At 46.9% G+C, this 19,276-nt stretch overlaps 1 protein-coding gene across 1 annotated transcript; it reads right to left on the reverse strand.

Moving 5' to 3' along the window:
* Nucleotides 1-4,156: 4,156 nt before the first annotated feature.
* On the reverse strand, nucleotides 4,157-18,676 carry lhfpl4b (LHFPL tetraspan subfamily member 4b). The gene is made up of 6 exons (XM_034171567.1): nucleotides 18,617-18,676; nucleotides 15,023-15,243; nucleotides 13,003-13,207; nucleotides 4,691-4,770; nucleotides 4,463-4,610; nucleotides 4,157-4,286 (listed from the first exon to the last, which is right to left on the reverse strand). The coding sequence occupies exons 2-6, from the start codon at nucleotides 15,239-15,241 to the stop codon at nucleotides 4,258-4,260; spliced, it is 681 nt and encodes a 226-aa protein (XP_034027458.1). The 5' UTR covers nucleotides 15,242-15,243; nucleotides 18,617-18,676; the 3' UTR covers nucleotides 4,157-4,257.
* Between the last annotated feature and the right edge of the window lie 600 nt (nucleotides 18,677-19,276).

A 19,276-nucleotide genomic window follows, 5' to 3' on the forward strand; every position in this document is an offset into this window, starting at 1 on the left:
AAGTACTCAATTGATTTTAGACTTAATAAATGTTTGTAACTGTTAAGCTTTGTTTACCACGTCTGCAAAAATATGTTAGCAGTCTAAAAATGACCGGACCAAAAGCTATCGGAAGATAATTGGGATGATGATGGTTTTCGAAGTTATCTGAAAAGCTAATCCGATAATGAAAACATTATCGCAGATAATTAGCGGTTAGCGGAACTGTGCCCACCACTGGTTATTATTATCTGTTTATTTTTGCTATTCTCTTTTCTATTATTATCTGTTCTGCTTTAGTATCGGGTTTTGGTTTCTGTTCTGTTCTAGTTTTCTTCAGCCATTTTGTGGTTGCATTATTGATCATTAGTTTAACACTTGTTTATTTTCCTCATTTGTGTTATCAGTTACATTGTAACATTGGGTTTTGTATCTGTTATCATGTAGTCTCTGTTTTTCTTGTTCTGAGTTAGTATTCATTTGTTCATGTATTCCCTGATCAGTTCTCATGTTCTTGCCCAGTTCAGTGTTATATTTTTATCTGTCTTCTGTTTAGCCCAGTTCATAGTTCCCTGTTTCACTCCACGCCCTGCATCTACCATTATGTCTTCATCCCTCTCACATCTGTCTGTTTTGTCACGTCATGCCACTTCGCTAGCTCTGTGCCCTCCTCTCACTTTGACCCAGTCTGCTTTGTGTTTTCATTTACTCCCACTCTTGCACCAGCTCACATGTCTTTGTCTATTTCACCACTACACTTTGTGCACTCCCTTCTACACTATCTTGCCCCATCCATACTCTTTGTCCACCAGCCACACCCCCTTTCTAGATCCTTCTCCTTGTGTGTACCTTGTTACACCTGCTTATTTAATCTCCTCCCAGCCACTGCACATTTGCCAGTTTGTCGTTGCTTCTAGCACACATTCCAGCCTTTTTGTATTCAGTCCTGACTTGTCTTGCCGTGTACCTGAATCTTGCGCTGTGTTTCTTGACTGCACCTTTTGCCTCAACCCTTATGTCAGTGTTTGCTTGTGCCTCAGACCCCTGCCTGGATATGACTGCGTTTTTGCCTTACCCTGTTTGTACCTCTGCTCCGCTGCCTGACAACCTGTGTACTGAATGTCACCCTGGAATATACACGACAACTACTTTTACTCCAAAGTCTGGTCTGGGAGTTTGTATTATGGGTCCTGTCTGGCCTGACAGTCCTAGCGTGCACTTCAATGGAATGTAGCTAATTAATAATAATAATAATAATAATAATAATTAATTCCAAAGTTGACATAAGTGTGATGTTGTGTTATGACGACTCCTTTTTAAGTGATAATTGTTCATTTTGATGTAGTGGTGGTAAAAGCTGTGGCTCCAAGAAGGTTTCTGTGCACCTGCAGCCATGAGTCATAAATGCAGCATGTCAGTAACCATCTCTGCTCCAGGATCAGTTTTGTGCATGATTAATTATGAATGTTGTTATCAATAAAATCTAAAAAATACATCTGCTACCGGGGGAAAACGAGCCTTTCATCAACTGCACAGCATGCGCACACACACAGACACACACAGTGAGCTTTGCAGCACACATACACACATCTCCAAATTCACTCTCTCAAAGAAAATCTAGCCACAGAACACAAAATGGGATACAATGCAGAACATGCCAGACTCACCAACGTGTTATGGATTAAATTCCATATGTCAACTCCACACGATCAAAGGCGCGCACGCACAAGAGAGAGACTGGCAGCTGCAGCTTTGCCTCAATTGTGGCACATAAAAGAACGTCCATTAATTCCTGGAAATAATGTATTCTGACTTTTTTCCAATGTAACAAATCCAACTCTGTGTCCACGCAGTCTGTTAAAAACAGTGTCAGATGCCCCGACATTCACGTCCACAACTTCAGTAAACATGCATCCACACAAACAGCACGTCACCACACTTTACGCTCCAAAATCCGACACTGAAAAAGTTAAGAGTTTCGGGATGAAGTGCAGTAGTGGGATGAAGTCACTGTCAAGTCATTCTCAAGTTATGAACTGGCAAGTCTCAAGTCTCAAGTTAGCTTGCAAACAGTTGGTGGTCATGACTTGAGAATGACTTGGTGAAAACTTTGTCCCACCTCTGGTGAAGCGTGTCATCTCCTCTCTGTAAATCAGAGCCATCACTTTTGAAAAGCAGCTCATCAGAAGCTTAGCTTTTGGACGGAGCAGGTGTGTTTCCCTCTGTCAGTCAGTCATTGGGATGTTTCTGTTTTGCTAATAAGGACGTCACACACTGAAAAATGTCGAGGATGGCTGAGTGAAATATTTTCTGGAAATGCACCTGCTAACGCTCCGAGTGAGAGGAATAAAATACATCAGTGAGCATATGTGTGTGGAGACACAATCATGAGTACTTTTATGCTGTCTTTCTAACTGGGACGTAAAAAAATGTGAGACATCCTTTAACACGGGGGCCGGAGCCTATCTTAACACGGGGGACTGGAGCATATCATAACAAGGGGGTCCGGAGCCTAGCTTAATACGAAGGACTGGAGCCTATCTTAACATGGGGACTGGAACCTAGCTTAGCACTGGGAATTCTCAACCTCAGGATCCCATGATCCTTTGTGCACCTGGGAGGGTCCTGGTCCCGCAGTAACACAGCGTCACATGGAGAGACATTGTTTCCTCGCAGCTATCAGGAAATAAAGGACTTTCTGGAATGGAAATATTGGTATGTAATCTGGGTCTGATTCATTGTGGGATTTAATTTTTAACAAAAAATGTAAGTAAACATTAACTTATGTTGAATGCCTTCAGTGAAGGGCATTTCACGCTGGTTTGCCTTTTTTTCCCTTGTGCGGGACGAGCGCTGACCCCATTTTTGTCATAACCAGCCAGTTGAAGTGGAACCACTCAGGGGGTGCGGTGGATGGTGGGAGCCTATTTAGCACAGGGACAAGAACCAAGAACCACAAAGAACCTCTACTTTAACATGACTTTTCATTCATTATTACCATGAAAACACGGACTCTGATCAAACGTTTTCATGATTAAATGCATTTTGTTTGATTTTGTGTGTAACAGTTCAAACGGGCATTACTTATTTTTTTACAGGCCAAACAACGTGAACAATTTCAAACACTTTAGAGTAGCTAACGTTGTTAGCATATTAGTTAATAAGACAGCTGCTACACGTTACTTTAATGTTCTATTCTCACATGTATTATTGCCATCTTTTAAAAGTGTAGAGTTTGAGAACAAAGAAATAGAACAACTTTGTTTATCCCCTGGATGATGTTTTATCGAGCGCCACGTAGCAGCCAAACAATGTAGTTCCCACTTCAAAGTCAGACAAATGCGTTCTGGATGTGTAACAGAAATATTCTCATATGACTTAAGTTATGATTCAAACTACCACTTGAGCCAAGTTAACGCAAACACTCAAGCACAGTCCATAAAACAGTTGTTTTTGATATCATGCTAAAATGAACTTGATAGCTCATGAGAGATAATTCTCCCGACTGTATGTATATAGTCAGATCCTTTCCAGGGGCCGTGTAATTATTATTTAACTTATTTTGGTGAGATTTACAGTCAGCTGTTCTTCTGGACTAACGAGCGCCGTGAGGAGTAAAGTAACAAATGATAAACACATAAGTAACACCGCCGCATCCTGCTGATGTGAGCCTTCAATATTCAAAATTCCGTATTACTGTCATTAAATGTGGCCTTTGTGTCTTTTGAGTCTTTAATTTGTCCAAAAACAGTCAATAAGCTGCTTAACATAGATGTTTCTAACACCTTGTTAAGCTGTCCTGTTGCAGTCGCTAACGTGATATCACTTCCTCTCCAAACCTTCATGTTTACACTCAAAAATGGATAAACCTGCACAACTTTCTTGTACACACATAAAAATTAAACATTGTAAACGAGACCAGAAATTCAGCTGACTGGAAAAATAAACCGGACGCTGACAAATCAATGCATTCTGGGTGGATTTTTCCAACATGCAGTCAGGCGAAAACCTAATTTATGTATTTATGTTTCTTTGCTGATGATTTCACACTGTTTTCTGTCAAAAAAAGAATGACCGAAGCAACATTCTGTCAAGTTTGGACCTCTGATGACGATGGGGTTCATCAGGAGGAGGAGAAGAGGTGCTCCTGGAGGAGGAGGAGAAGGAGAAGAGCTGTTCCTGGAGGAGGAAGAGGAGAACAGCTGCTCCTGGAAGAGGAGAACAAATGCTCCTGGAGGAGGAGGAGCAGCACACAACAGCAGGAGCTTCCCTGCTCGTCTACGCTGACATCAGCAGGCCCGTGGTCACTGCAGAGATGTGACAGTCAAACATCAATACTTATCAAGCTCCGCCCTCGTGTATGTCACACCCCAGGGGCACGACTAAGTCACTGTGATGTCGCTGCAACACCGTTGTTGATTTGTATCTTGCAGAGACATCACAGTGACTTAGTCTCGCCTCTCTGCCACAGCTCCTCCCTCACCGTCCTTGGTGTCAGGTGGCAGCAGAGCATCCTGTCTGTTGGCGAGCACGAAGGCCAGCGTGGCCAAGATGGCGGCATCCAGCACGCCCAAGATAGCCAGGATGTAAGCCCAATGGACCGAACAGTTCCCCGAAGAGAAACTGGCAACCTACAGAGCAACAGAGGATCCTGATGGATCAATACGGCACCAAACAAATCAATACAGGCCAGAGCCAAAGTGGGACTCACCGCCTCGCCACACAGAGCTCGCATCTCCGGACTCTGCCAGGAATCCGGGAACAGGAGACATGCCAGAGCCAAACAGAACCCTGAGGGGGCGAGAATTTACACAGGAGACACTAGGACCCGAAAAATGACAGAAGAGTCAGAAGTGTCCACAGAGACTAAGCAAAATCTTTAAATGACAGGATTCAAGCCCTCATCGACAGACTGAATTTACAGCCGACCCGCCCTCATCGACAGACGGCATTTACACATTTTAAATGATTGAATTATTTATCATTTTTTTGCAACTTTGTTATTGTTTTGACAATACTGATCTCAAACAGTCACACTAAGAGAACAATCTGAATTTGAGAGACAGAGACACAGACAGAGAGACCACTGTGTTGTCAGTTGTCTCTCAGCAGTGGAAAATTAATTCACCTTTGCAGAAGAATTAATTTTTAATTAACTATTCAATCAACTGATAACTGTTCTGATAATCTATTCATTTGATGCCTTCAGTTTGTTCAATGTGAATATTTTCTGGTTTATTGGACAACTTTTTTTGTCTCTGGAAGTACAACCCCTGGCAAAAATTATGGAATCACCGGCCTCGGAGGATGTTCATTCAGTTGTTTAATTTTGTAGAAAAAAAGCAGATCACAGACATGACACAAAACTAAAGTCATTTCAAATGGCAACTTTCTGGCTTTAAGAAACACTATAAGAAATCAGGAAAAAAAATTGTGGCAGTCAGTAACTGTTACTTTTTTAGACCAAGCAGAGGAAAAAAAATATGGAATCACTCAATTCTGAGGAAAAAATTATGGAATCATGAAAAACAAAAGAACGCTCCAACACATCACTAGTATTTTGTTGCACCACCTCTGGCTTTTATAACAGCTTGCAGTCTCTGAGGCATGGACTTAATGAGTGACAAACAGTACTCTTCATCAATCTGGCTCCAACTTTCTCTGATTGCTGTTGCCAGATCAGCTTTGCAGGTTGGAGCCTTGTCATGGACCATTTTCTTCAACTTCCACCAAAGATTTTCAATTGGATTAAGATCCGGACTATTTGCAGGCCATGACATTGACCCTATGTGTCTTTTTGCAAGGAATGGTTTCACAGTTTTTGCTCTATGGCAAGATGCATTATCATCTTGAAAAATGATTTCATCATCCCCAAACATCCTTTCAATTGATGGGATAACAAAAGTGTCCAAAATATCAATGTAAACTTGTGCATTTATTGATGATGTAATGACAGCCATCTCCCCAGTGCCTTTACCTGACATGCAGCCCCATATCATCAATGACTGTGGAAATGTACATGTTCTCTTCAGGCAGTCTGTTGGGAAAGTGTAGGTACACGGACCCACAACAGGGGGCGCAAATGAACGGACAATGGAGGAAGTCAAATAACAACACTTTACTGTTGTGAATGGGCACAACAAATACAACAGATTACAACAATGGACAAAAGCCAAATCACAAAAGGTGTCGTGTGGGCAGGCTCGAAGATAGGAGACGTCTGTCCAAAGCAGAACCGGAACCACACGATTTCCTCCGCCACCAGACCCGGGAATACTGGAGCCGCCAAGTCCCGAATTCCCAGGTGGCCACTGCCTCCGCGTGTCGGACCTGGTACTGCTGGCGAGGAACAAAGAAACAATTAAATGTGGGCGCGTTTGCACCCAGCAATCCGCACGGCAGGAAAACTACCTCCACCTCTCCTTGGAAAAGGAGTCTGTTATACAACGCACAAAAGTCACAAAAGGTTACTGTCACACAGTTAGCTGAGAATGTTACCTTCCAGGTAGAACGATATCTCGGCAAAGAGGTGGAGACGTCGTCCTGCTGATGTACCCCTGCCGATCAGATGATTGGTAACAGCTGTTGCAGGTGATGCGTGACAGCTGTCACCCTGGCTGCTCCTGTGAGGCGGCTGCGCCCTCTGGTGCCTGGAGCCCGCACTCCAGACAGGGCGCCCTCTGGTGGTGGGCCAGCAGTACCTCCTCTTCTGGCGGTCCACACAACAGGACCCCCCCCTCAACGGGCGCCTCCTGGCGCCCGACCAGGCTTGTCCGGGTGGCGGCGGTAGAAATCGGCCAGGAGGGCCGGGTCCAGGATGAAGCTCCTCTTCACCCAGGAGCGTTCTTCGGGACCGTACCCCTCCCAGTCCACCAAATACTGGAAGCCCCGGCCCATCCTACGGACATCCAAGAGCCGGCGTACCGTCCAAGCCGGCTCGCCATCGATGATCCGGGCAGGAGGCAGCGCCGGACCCGGTGCACAGAGGGGTGAGGTGTGATGTGGTTTGATTCGGGACACATGAAACACAGGATGGATCCGCAGTGAGGTCGGAAGCTGAAGCCTCACTGCGGCTGGACTGATGACCTTACGGATTTTGAAAGGGCCGATGTAACGGTCCTGTAGCTTGGGGGAGTCCATTTTGAGGGGAATGTCCTTTGTGGATAACCACACCTTCTGCCCTGGCCGATACGCAGGGGCCGGGGTCCGCCGACGGTCTGCATGGGCTTTTGCCCTCGTCCGGGCCTTTAGCAAAGCAGAACGGGCGGCACGCCACACCCGACGGCACTTCCGTAGGTGGGCCTGGACCGAGGGCACACCGACCTCTTCCTCAACCACCGGAAACAACGGGGGCTGATACCCCAGACACACCTCAAAAGGGGAGAGGCCGGTGGCTGAAGACACCTGGCTGTTATGGGCATACTCGATCCAGGCCAAATGGGTACTCCAGGCCGCCGGGTGCGCGGCAGTCACGCAGCGCAAGGCCTGTTCCACCTCCTGGTTTACCCGTTCTGCTTGCCCGTTGGTCTTAGGGTGGTACCCGGACGAGAGACTCACCGTGGCCCCCAGTTCCCGGCAGAAGCTCCTCCAGACTTGTGAGGAGAACTGGGGACCGCGATCGGAGACGATGTCTGTTGGAATCCCATGCAGCCGGACGACGTGGTGGACCAGGAGGTCCGCTGTCTCCTGGGCTGTTGGGAGCTTCGGGAGGGCCACGAAGTGGGCCGCCTTGGAGAATTGGTCCACTATCGTGAGGATGGTGGTGTTACCCTGGGACGGCGGGAGGCCCGTGACAAAATCCAGGCCGATGTGGGACCAGGGGCGATGAGGCACAGGCAGTGGCTGGAGTAGTCCTGATGCCCTGCGATGGTCAGCCTTGCCCCTGGCGCAGGTGGTGCAGGCCTGGATATAATCCCGGACGTCGGCCTCTAGGGACGCCCACCAGAAGCGCTGCCGGACAACTGCCACGGTTCTTCGCACCCCTGGATGACAGGAGAGCTTGGAGCCGTGACAGAAGTCCAGGACTGCAGCCCTAGCTTCTGGTGGGACGTATAGTTTGTTCTTGGCCCAGTTCCGGGGTCCGGGCTTCGTGCCAGGGCCTCCCGGACGGTTCTCTCTACGTCCCAGGTGAGGGTGGCCACGATAGTGGACTCCGGGATGATGGGTTCCGGTGGATCCGACAACTCCGCTTTGACTTCATCTTCATGTACCCGGGACAAGGCATCCGATCTCTGGTTCTTGGTCCCGGGACGGTAGGTGATTCGGAAGTCAAAACGGCCGAAGAACAGTGACCAGCGGGCTTGCCTGGGGTTCAGCCGCTTGGCGGTCCTGATATACTCCAGGTTCTGGTGGTCAGTGAAAACCGTGAATGGCACGGACGTTCCCTCCAACAGATGTCTCCACTCTTCAAGAGCCTTTTTCACCGCAAAGAGTTCTCGATTGCCGACGTCATAGTTCCGTTCGGCCGGGGTCAACCTGCGGAAAAATAGGCACACGGGTGAAGGACCTTATCGGTCTTCCCGCTCTGGGAAAGCACAGCTCCTATCCCTGAGTCCGAGGCGTCCACTTCAACCACTAACTGGCGACTAGGATCGGGCTGCACCAGAAGGGTGCAGACGAGAAGCGCCGTTTCAACTCCTTGAACGCGGCATCGCAACGATCCGACCAGGTGAAGGGGACTTTTGGTGAGGTCAGGGCTGTCAGGGGGCTAACTACCTGACTGTAGCCCTTAATGAACCTCCTGTAGAAATTTGCAAAGCCGAGGAACTGTTGCAGCTTCTACGGCTGGTGGGTTGGGGCCCAGTCTCTCACCGCCGCAACCTTGGCCGGATCAGGAGCGACGGAGTTGGGGAGATGATAAACCCCAGGAAGGACAAAGATGTGCGGTGAAACTCACACTTCTCGCCCTTCACAAACAGCCGGTTCTCCAACAACCGCTGCAGGACCTGACATACATGCCGGACATGAGTCTCAGGATCCGGAGAAAAGATGAGTATATCGTCTAGATATACGAAGACGAATCGGTGCAGGAAATCCCGCAAGACATCATTAACTAATGCTTGGAACGTCGCGGGGGCGTTTGTGAGACCGAACGGCATGACCAGGTACTCAAAGTGACCTAAGGGGGTGTTAAATGCCGTCTTCCACTCGTCTCCCTTCCGGACCGAACCAGGTGATACGCATTTCTAAGATCTAGCTTAGTGAATATTTGGGCTCCATGCAGGGGCGTGAACACTGAATCCAACAAGGGCAACGGGTATCGATTACGAACCGTGATTTCGTTCAGCCCCCTATAATCAATGCATGGACGAAGTCCGCCGTCTTTTTTACCCACAAAAAAGAAACCTGCACCCATCGGGGAGGTGGAATTCCGGATCAACCCGGCGGCTAAAGAGTCCCGGATGTAGGTCTCCATTGATTCGCGCTCAGGTCATGAGAGGTTGTACAGCCTGCTGGACGGGAACTCAACGCCTGGAACCAAATCAATGGCACAATCGTACGGACGGTGGGGGGGAAGGGTGAGCGCCAGATCCTTACTGAACACATCCACCAGGTCATGGTACTCCACCGGCACCGTCCCTAGATTGGGCGGGACTCTGACCTCCTCCTTAGCCTGGGAACCGGGAGGAACCGAGGAACCTAAACATACCCGATGGCAGGTCTCGCTCCACTGAACCACTACCCCGGACGGCCAATCGATCCGGGGATTGTGTTTTAACATCCAAGGGAAACCGAGAATCACACGGGAGGTGGCAGGAGTCACAAAAAACTCGATCTCCTCCCGGTGATTTCCTGACACCACCAGAGTTACTGGTGGTGTCTTATGTGTGATTAAAGGGAGTAGGGAGCCATCTAGTGCCCGCACCTGCACAGGCAAGGTAAGCGCCACCAGAGGGAGCCCTACCTCCCTGGCCCATCTGCTGTCTAACAGATTCCCTTCAGAGCCCGTGTCCACCAGTGCTGGGGCCTTCAGGGTTAAATCCTCATAAAGGATTGTAACTGGGAGTCGTGTGGCAATATGGGTATGTCCCACGTGAATGTTTTGACCCACCCCTAACCCAGTTTCTAGGGGCGGGCGTTGGTGTTTTAACCGCTCGGGGCAGTCCCTCACTTGATGCTCTATTGAGCCACAAACAAAACACGCTCCGCGGGCCAGCCTCCTCTGTCTATCTGGTGCCCTAAATGTGGCCCTGCTCGTGTCCATAGCTTCATCAGCAGGGGGAGCTGTAACTACACGGAGCGTAGAGGCCGTGGAGCGTGGGGAGGGCGGAACTCGGTCGGAACCGGAAGGGAGAGGGACGGCGCGTGCCCGGCCACGCCCTTCGTCTCGTTCCCGACGGCGTTCTTCTAACCGATTGTCTAATCGTATAACGAGATCAATAAGCCCGTCTAAATCCCGCGGTTCGTCCTTGGCCACCAGGAGCTCCTTCAGGACCAACGACAGTCCGTTTACGAAGGCGGCACGGAGGGCAGTGTTATTCCAGCCGGACCTCGCAGCCGCGATGCGGAAGTCGACTGCATAAACAGCTGCGCTCCGGCGCCCGTCTCATTGACAGCAGCACGGCTGAAGCGGTCTCTCCTCTATTTGGGTGATCGAACACTGTTCTGAACTCCCTCACAAACCCATCATATATCAGAAGGAGCCGTGAATTTTGCTCCCAAAGCGCTGTAGCCCAAGCGCGTGCCTTGCCGCGAAGCAGATTAATTACATAAGCTATCTTACTAGCATCAGTCGCGTACATGACGGGACGTTGTGCGAAGACGAGCGAACACTGCATAAGAAAGTCCGCGCATGTCTCCACACAACCCCCGTACGGCTCTGGAGGGCTTATGTATGCTTCAGGGGAAGGTGGGAGGGGTCGTTGAACGACCTGTGGAACGTCACTGTTGCACACAGGATCGACAGGAGGGGGAGCTGCAGCAGCGCCCTGAGGGCGCGCTTCCACCTGCGCAGCGAGAGCCTCCACCCTGCGGTTAAGGAGGACGTTCTGCTCGGTCATCAGATCCAGCCAAGCCGTAAAAGCGGTGAGGATTCGCTGCAACTCACCGATCATTCCTCCTGCAGACGCCTGTGCGCCCTGCTCTTCCATTGGCCGTTCAACAGCCGGTTGACGCCCCACGGGGTCCATGACGTTGGCCGAGATATCCTGTTGGGAAAGTGTAGGTACACGGACCCACAACAGGGGGCGCAAATGAACGGACAATGGAGGAAGTCAAATAACAACACTTTACTGTTGTGAATGGGCACAACAAATACAACAGATTACAACAATGGACAAAAAGCCAAATCACAAAAGGTGTCGTGTGGGCAGGCTCGAAGATAGGAGACGTCTGTCCAAAGCAGAACCGGAACCACACGATTTCCTCCGCCACCAGACCCCGGGAATACTGGAGCCGCCAAGTCCCGAATTCCCAGGTGGCCACTGCCTCCGCGTGTCGGACCTGGTACTGCTGGCGAGGAACAAAGAAACAATTAAATGTGGGCGCGTTTGCACCCAGCAATCCGCACGGCAGGAAAACTACCTCCACCTCTCGTTGGAAAAGGAGTCTGTTATACAACGCACAAAAGTCACAAAAGGTTACTGTCACACAGTTAGCTGAGAATGTTACCTTCCAGGTAGAACGATATCTCGGCAAAGAGGTGGAGACGTCGTCCTGCTGATGTACCCCTGCCGATCAGATGATTGGTAACAGCTGTTGCAGGTGATGCATGACAGCTGTCACCCTGGATGCTCCTGTGAGGCGGCTGCGCCCTCTGGTGCCTGGAGCCCGCACTCCAGACAGGGCGCCCTCTGGTGGTGGGCCAGCAGTACCTCCTCTTCTGGCGGCCCACACAACACAGTCATCTTTATAAACCTCATTGGAACGGCACTAAACAAAAGTTCCAGCATCATCACCTTGCCCAATGCAGATTCGAGATTCATCACTGAATATGACTTTCATCCAGTCATCCACAGTCCACGATTGCTTTTCCTTAGCCCATTGTACCTTGTTTTTTCTGTTTAGGTGTTAATGATGGCTTTTGTTTAGCTTTTCTGTATGTAAATCCCATTTCCTTTAGGCGGTTTCTTACAGTTCGGTCACAGACGTTGACTCCAGTTTCCTCCCATTCGTTCCTCATTTGTTTTGTGTGCATTTTCGATTTTTGAGACATATTGCTTTAAGTTTCTGTCTTGACGCTTTGATGTCTTCCTTGGTCTACCAGTATGTTTGCCTTTAACAACCTTCCCATGTTGTTTGTATTTGGTCCAGAGTTTAGACACAGCTGACTGTGAACAACCAACATCTTTTGCAACACTGCGTGATGATTTACCCTCTTTTAAGAGTTTGATAATCCTCTCCTTTGTTTCAATTGACATCTCTCGTGTTGGAGCCATGATTCATGTCAGTCCACTTGGTGCAACAGCTCTCCAAGGTGTGATCACTCCTTTTTAGATGCAGACTAACGAGCAGATCTGATATGATGCAGGTGTTAGTTTTGGGGATGAAAATGTACAGGGTGATTCCATAATTTATTCCTCAGAATTGAGTGATTCCATATTTTTTTCCTCTGCTTGGTCTAAAAAAGTAACCGTTACTGACTGCCACAATTTTTTTTCTTGATTTCTTATAGTGTTTCTTAAAGCCAGAAAGTTGCCATTTGAAATGACTTTAGTTTTGTGTCATGTCTGTGATCTGCTTTTTTTCTACAAAATTAAACAACTGAATGAACACCCTCCAAGGCCGGTGATTCCATAATTTTTGCCAGGGGTTGTAAATGTCTTCTGATCAACATTTTATTGACCAAACAACTAATCAATTTATCAGCTGATCATTTTCTGGATTAACTGATCATGAAAATAATATCAGTAGCTCGTTAATATTCATCATCATCCCACACCAGGAGGCACATCAGGACCACAAGTACCATGAGAACCAGCAGTACCAACAGTACCAGCCACGACTGGTACTGGTACTGCCAGTACTAATGGTACCTTTAGTACTGGCAGTACCACTACTCTGGAGAACCAGGAGAACCCTGACCTGCAGTGAGCTGCAGCCAGGCGCAGATCTTGTAGACGGTGGCGGCGCTGCAGAACCTGAAGAGGCAGAGACACAGGACGCTGGTCCAGACTGCCCACAAAGACACGCCCACCAGTACAGCCACTGACTGGAAGGAGGGGAGGGGTGACAGGCTGGACAGACGGCCGCGGCACTCGGGAACAGGCCAATCGGACTCCACGCACACCTGTCGGCACACGTGGACCAAGATCAGGATTTGGCGTGGTGCAGGTTTCAGTAAATGCATTATGTAAACCACATGACGGCTTTCTAACCAATCAGAACACAAATTAAATTAAACAACTTTGGGTCAGAACAGCTGTTGTCGCCCCCTGGAGGCCACCAGTTGTTTTACACTAAACTCAAACTTGAAAATTTTAAGTGACAGAAGACCGGTGATTGTGACATCAAGGTGGGCGTGGTTATCCAAAGTAGTGTGCCTAGACAGAGAGAGCAGCGACACGACAGAGAGAGCAGCGACACGACGAGTCGAAAAAAATCAGTCACGTGGCTCAGGGTGCCATCTTGGGTTCAAAATAGTGCTCGCTGTTAATGTGTCTGCATGTAAATTCAGCTATTTTATTATTTATCGCTGAAATGCCTGGTTGTTGTGCATTTGGAGGCACAAATAGACACAACAAGGACTTCAAGATGTACAGATTCCCTTCAGATCCGAACAGAAAACAAATATCGGAAAATAAAGTTAGTCGTGTGGGATGGAAGCGACTTCATCATCAAAGCTTTGAGAGGTAAATTTTATTGTTCAGTCCCATGTACAGTAAAACTCACCTAAACTGTCAACGTAATAAACCAGATATTCACAGTCACTGGACAAAAAAGTCCCAAAGTTTTTGTATTGTTTTCCAGGCAATAAACACCGTATATAATGGATTCCGTACAGCAGATTTTTCGTTCACATTAGATAAAATGTCCCGTCCAATTGCAATGTATTTCCATTAAACCCCTCGCATGTGGGACCAGAGTCATTTCCTTGATTAAAAAATTACCGTTTTTTTTTTTCCACACTTTGCTCAGACTATGGACCCGCAGCCTGACGTGCACCTGTTAAATCAAACACAAAAGGCTGTGATTTGACACTTTTCTGCTTTCACTGCTTTGTCTGCCATCATATTATAATAGTTTTTTGCAGTGCACACGCAGATTACATTTTGATAATGGATCAAATACATTTGGCAGAAAAAAATTTTCAGACCCAGTCATTAATGAGGCGCTCGTCCCGATTCAGTATTCCCTGTAGATGTTCAACACCTCCCGACTGTAACTAATCCGTTACATACACATTGCTCACATCGGATAAAGTGTCCTGTCCGATCATAATGTATTTCCATTAAAATCCTCGAGCAGTCTGGACGTGCACAGTAACAGAGGTACAAATTAAAGTTCGGCTCTGACACTCAGCGATTTGTGGAAAGTGGGACAGGAGAAAGGGGAACGGAGTATTGCAGTGAATGGTGTAAAATTATGGAACAACCTCAACAAAGAAATCAAAGAATCAAGGTCGCTTAAATTATTTAAAAAACATATTAAACTTGATGTATTTCGTAAGCATGAAACTATGAAATAAGTCAGTGGGCTGTGACAAAGACAAAAATGTAATCTGTTAATAATGTTTAGAATGTTTGAAGTTTAAAATGTAATCTATTAGGGATGTAGTCTTTTAAATAATGGTTAAAATTAGGAAAGAAGTCGGTGGCATGTGACAAAGTCACAGAAATGCAATGATGTCGACTGCTGATGCTTTGCAAGATTGTATTGTAAAAAAGGGGCAGAATATATAAGACTTGTTCTTCCAAACTGCTCCTTTTCGTTCAATGGTTTGTAATGTTTTGTTAATTTTGCTTGTCTGTTTTTCTTTTAAATGAATGAAATAAATCCTCAATAACCAAAATGGCACCATGTTATGAGTTGACGCCACTCTAGGCACACTAATCCAAAGTACTTCCACAAAGATGACTGGAAGGAAGGTTTGAGTGGGGCTCACCTCAAAGAGCCCCAGGGTGCCACTGGGCGGGGCAGGGCCCGCCCCCTGGTGGTGGGCAGCTGCCGTTCCGATCCAGGACGGCTGCACCAAGATGACCACCTGAATTATGGCGAAGCAGAGCGTGCAGACGGCCCAGAGGACGCCGACTGCACGGGCACTCCGCACGAACTCCGTCTGATAGAGACGAGACAGGTCGGCGAGGGCGGGCGACACCGACATGACTGGAGACAGACAGAGACAGACAGAAAGAGCGAGAGACAGACAGAGAGAGGCAGACAAAGAGAGCGAGAGACAGACAGACAGAAAAAGAGAGACAGAGACAGAGAGACAGAGAGAGACAGATACAGAGACAGAGAGACAGAAAGAGAGAGACAGAGACAGACAGACAGAGAGAGACAGATACAGAGACAGAGAGAGACAGACAACGAGAGAGACAGACAACGAGAGAGACAGACAGACAGACAGACAGATTAACTTATGTACACTTCAGTCTGTTCATTCACCAACACCAGTTTCCAATTCCACAAATTTTTATCTTGGAAAAAAATTCCAAGGTCAAAGTCCTGTTGAATTAGATGTGATCAAATGTCAGCAGGATGTACGAGGTCTGTGAGAAAAGTATCTGACCTTTTTATTTTTTGCAAAAACCATATGGATTTGAATCACGTGTGATTGCATCAGACAAGCTTGAACCTTCGTGCGCATGCGTGAGTTTTTTCACGCCTGTCGGTTGCGTCATTCGCCTGTGAGCAGGCTTTGTGTGAGCAGTGGTCCACCCCTCTCGTCGGATTTTTATTGCGAATAAATGTCTGAATGATTTGAAGCTTTGCTGCATCAATTTTTTCCAGAAACTGTGAGAGACCTCCAGGTGGACACCATTCGGAAAATTCAAATGGCTTTCAGAGACCATTTTATGGGGATTACACAGATTAAGGAGTGCTCCAGCCGGTTTAAAGACCGCCTACAGCTGCTGAGAGCGCGCTGCGCTCTGAGTGCCGATCGACAGGTTCAAACCCTGCTGAAACAACCAGATCATTTCCAACGTGAAGGCTTTGTTGATCCGGGACGTTGTCTGACTTACACAAAAATGGCAGGAGACGTGGACATCAGTACTTTTTCGGCACATTCCACTGTTAGTTTTTTTTTCATGGAAAGAAAAGCGGACGGATGCGCCACGGAGCCGTTCATGGCGCGGCACAAATCCACCTCTGTGTTGGTCTCACAGGACGGCTTTGAGATGGCTTTCAGACGGCTGTCGGTGGGTTTTCAGTCGTGTGACTAACCGAGAAATTGTGGATGAGCCTGGACATGCCAGAACATGTCCTGTGAGGCTTCATCACGGCATTGCTTTGCGCCATGCGGCTCCACCGCGACGCGCGGAATTCCTCCGCACGTCTGTCTCAATGTGCCGAAAAAGTGCTGATGTCCACGTCTTCCGCAATTCCTGTGCTAGTCAGAGGACGTCCCGGATAAAACACAGCGTCCAGTTTTGGAAATTAACGGCACATTCCACTGTTATAGGAGTTTTTGTCATGGAAAGAGGAGCGGAGGAATTCCGCGCGTCGGGACGGAGCCGCATGGCGCAAAGCAACGCCGTGATGAAGCCTCACAAGACATGTTCTGGCATGTCCAGGCTCATCCACAATTTCTCGGTTAGTCACATGACTGAAAAACCACCGACAGCCATCTCAAAGCCGTCCTGAGACCAACACGTGGTTTTGTGCTGCGCCATGAACGGCTCCGTGGCGCATCCGTCCGCTTTTCTTTCCATGAAAAAAACTCCTGTAACAGTGGAATGTGCCGAAAAAGTACTGATGTCCACGTCTCCTGCAATTTTTGTGAAAGTCAGACGACATCCCGGATCAACAAAGCCTTCACGTTGGAAATGATCTGGTTGTTTCAGCGGGGTTTGAGCCTGTCGATTGGCGCTCGGAGCGTGGCGCGCTCTCAGCAGCTGTAGGCGGTCTTTAAACTGGCTGGATTACTCCTTAATCTGTGTAATCCCCATAAAATTGTCCATGAAAGCCATTTGAATTTTCCGAATGGTGTCCACCTGGAGGTCTCTCACAGTTTCTGGAAAAAATTGATGCAGCAAAACTCCAAATCGTTCAGACATTTATTCGCAATAAAAATCCGACGAGAGGAGTGGACCACTGCTCACACAAAGCCTGCTCACAGGTGAATGACGCAACCGACAGGCGTGAAAAAACTCACACATGCGCACGAAGCTTCAAGCTTGGCTGATGCAAGTGCACATGATTCAAATCCATATGGTTTTTGAAAAAAATAAAAAAGTCGGATACTTTTCCAACAGACCTCGTATTTAGTTCAGGCACTTGAATTTTTTTGTGGTGTTGTCAGGTTTTTTAGGTTTCTAAATTCTTTTTCAGATCATTTTCACAGAACATTGGTTATCTCTGCTGTGCACATGTCGCTGCTTTTTGGCACTTGATTTGTGACTGATAACTGGAAGACAAACAGGCAGAAAACCGGAGCCTCCATCCAGTGTTGGTGGTGTAGGTAAATCCATAAGAGAAAACGTACAGTGATTGAGGTGCTTTTGATTGAGATATAATGCAAAATGTACACCAAATAGGCTTTTCAATATTAAATTTAAATGTCCACAAAATCCACAATCCAGATCAGATCTGGATAAAATTTGTCAGTCGATAAAGGATACCATCCTACATAATGCTGACAAATATGGAAAAAAATGTAGTCTTTTTTGACTGCGTTATGAATTATTCAAAGTTAAAGATGAGGGATTTTTCCTGACTATGACCTTGAAAATTGAATCATCTCTTGCCTATCAGGATATGAATCCTCTGAAAAATGTCACAACACACAAAAGGGCAAAAACAAAACCACCTCCAATGTCACTGGTGGAGATAAAAACACCAACAAAAAACACATCAAGACACAATAAACTGCAAAACCTACAAACCAGGACCACTAAACCCTCAGTGGGTGGAGCCTGTTGTTCTGCACCATCACTGGCAGAGTTCACAAAGGTAATAAGAGTCTTTGTCTTGACCTTCGACCTCTGATATCTGATCCAGCCTTTGATCCTGATTCCTTTCAATTCAGTTAATTTACAGCAAAAGAAAACCTCACCGGTCAGGGTCAAAGGTCAGGAAAACCCCCACTGTGTGTGTGTGTGTGTGTGTGTGTGGGGGGGGGTTGTCCATCGGTCCGAGTCCGGCTGTAGTTTAACTCATTCCATGTTCGTTTATCACAAAACCACGATCGATTCCTTAATGAAAACACCTTTCTGGTTCAGAATGTACAGATTTGATCATTTTGCAGTAATCAAACACATTAACGTTCGTTTCTTTTTTTAAAAGATTAATTTAAAATGACAGAAAAACCTTCGACTTCAACAGTAAATCATATTTATTCTCACAGAGGAGCAAAAAACAAAACAAAAAAAAAAAACGTTTTTTGGACGGAAAACGAGAAACAGACAGACGGAATCATGACGTCATCAACCAGTGATCAATCAAAGAGCGGATTCATCGATCGGTCAAACCGAGACAACAACGTGAACATATAAATCAGAATGAAAGAAAAAAAATCAAAAAGGAATAACATCACCTGCTGATGGAGGACAACCTGTGCACGAGGCAGAGCGCGCGCGCGCGTCACGTCCCCGTATGTAAATACGTCACAGAGGAAAAAAAACAAACCCTGATTTATAATCAATAATTAAAGAGTAAGAAAACGTCAAATGTCTCACCACAAAATAAAAACTATCAAATGTTATGGCCCCGCCCCTTCAACTATAATGTAACACAGTTATAAGAATTAAAATATTTGTAAAATGCTTCACGTTAAATTGTAATTTTAAATAAACCGTAATCTGTTTCAGGTACAACTTTTACCAAACAAAGCCAAGACATTAAAAAACAGTGACCAAATGAAATGTTTTAATTCACCAACATAAAAGAGCAGAGTAAAATGGTAAAAAAAAAAAAAAAACAACAAAATACACATGCTGCGAAATCAGAGAACTGTTACTTTAACAGCAGTTTGTGTCTGCACAGCCTGCAACTTAGTAGAGAAGCTTGAATCTTCAACTGGACTGGGTTGCTTGACGCGAGGACGTTTCGCTTCAAATCGCAGAAGCTTCCTCTGCTAAAATTCTTGCTCTGGTAGTCTGACTTCTGTCTTGACTCTTGTAGAGAAGAATAAACAGAAGCGGTGTACAGCGGTGGGGATGCAGGTGAACAATGATGCCCCACCGCTGAGGCCGTC

Source organism: Thalassophryne amazonica, chromosome 6 (assembly GCF_902500255.1).
Source record: "Thalassophryne amazonica chromosome 6, fThaAma1.1, whole genome shotgun sequence".
NCBI classification, from domain to species: Eukaryota; Metazoa; Chordata; class Actinopteri; order Batrachoidiformes; family Batrachoididae; genus Thalassophryne; species Thalassophryne amazonica.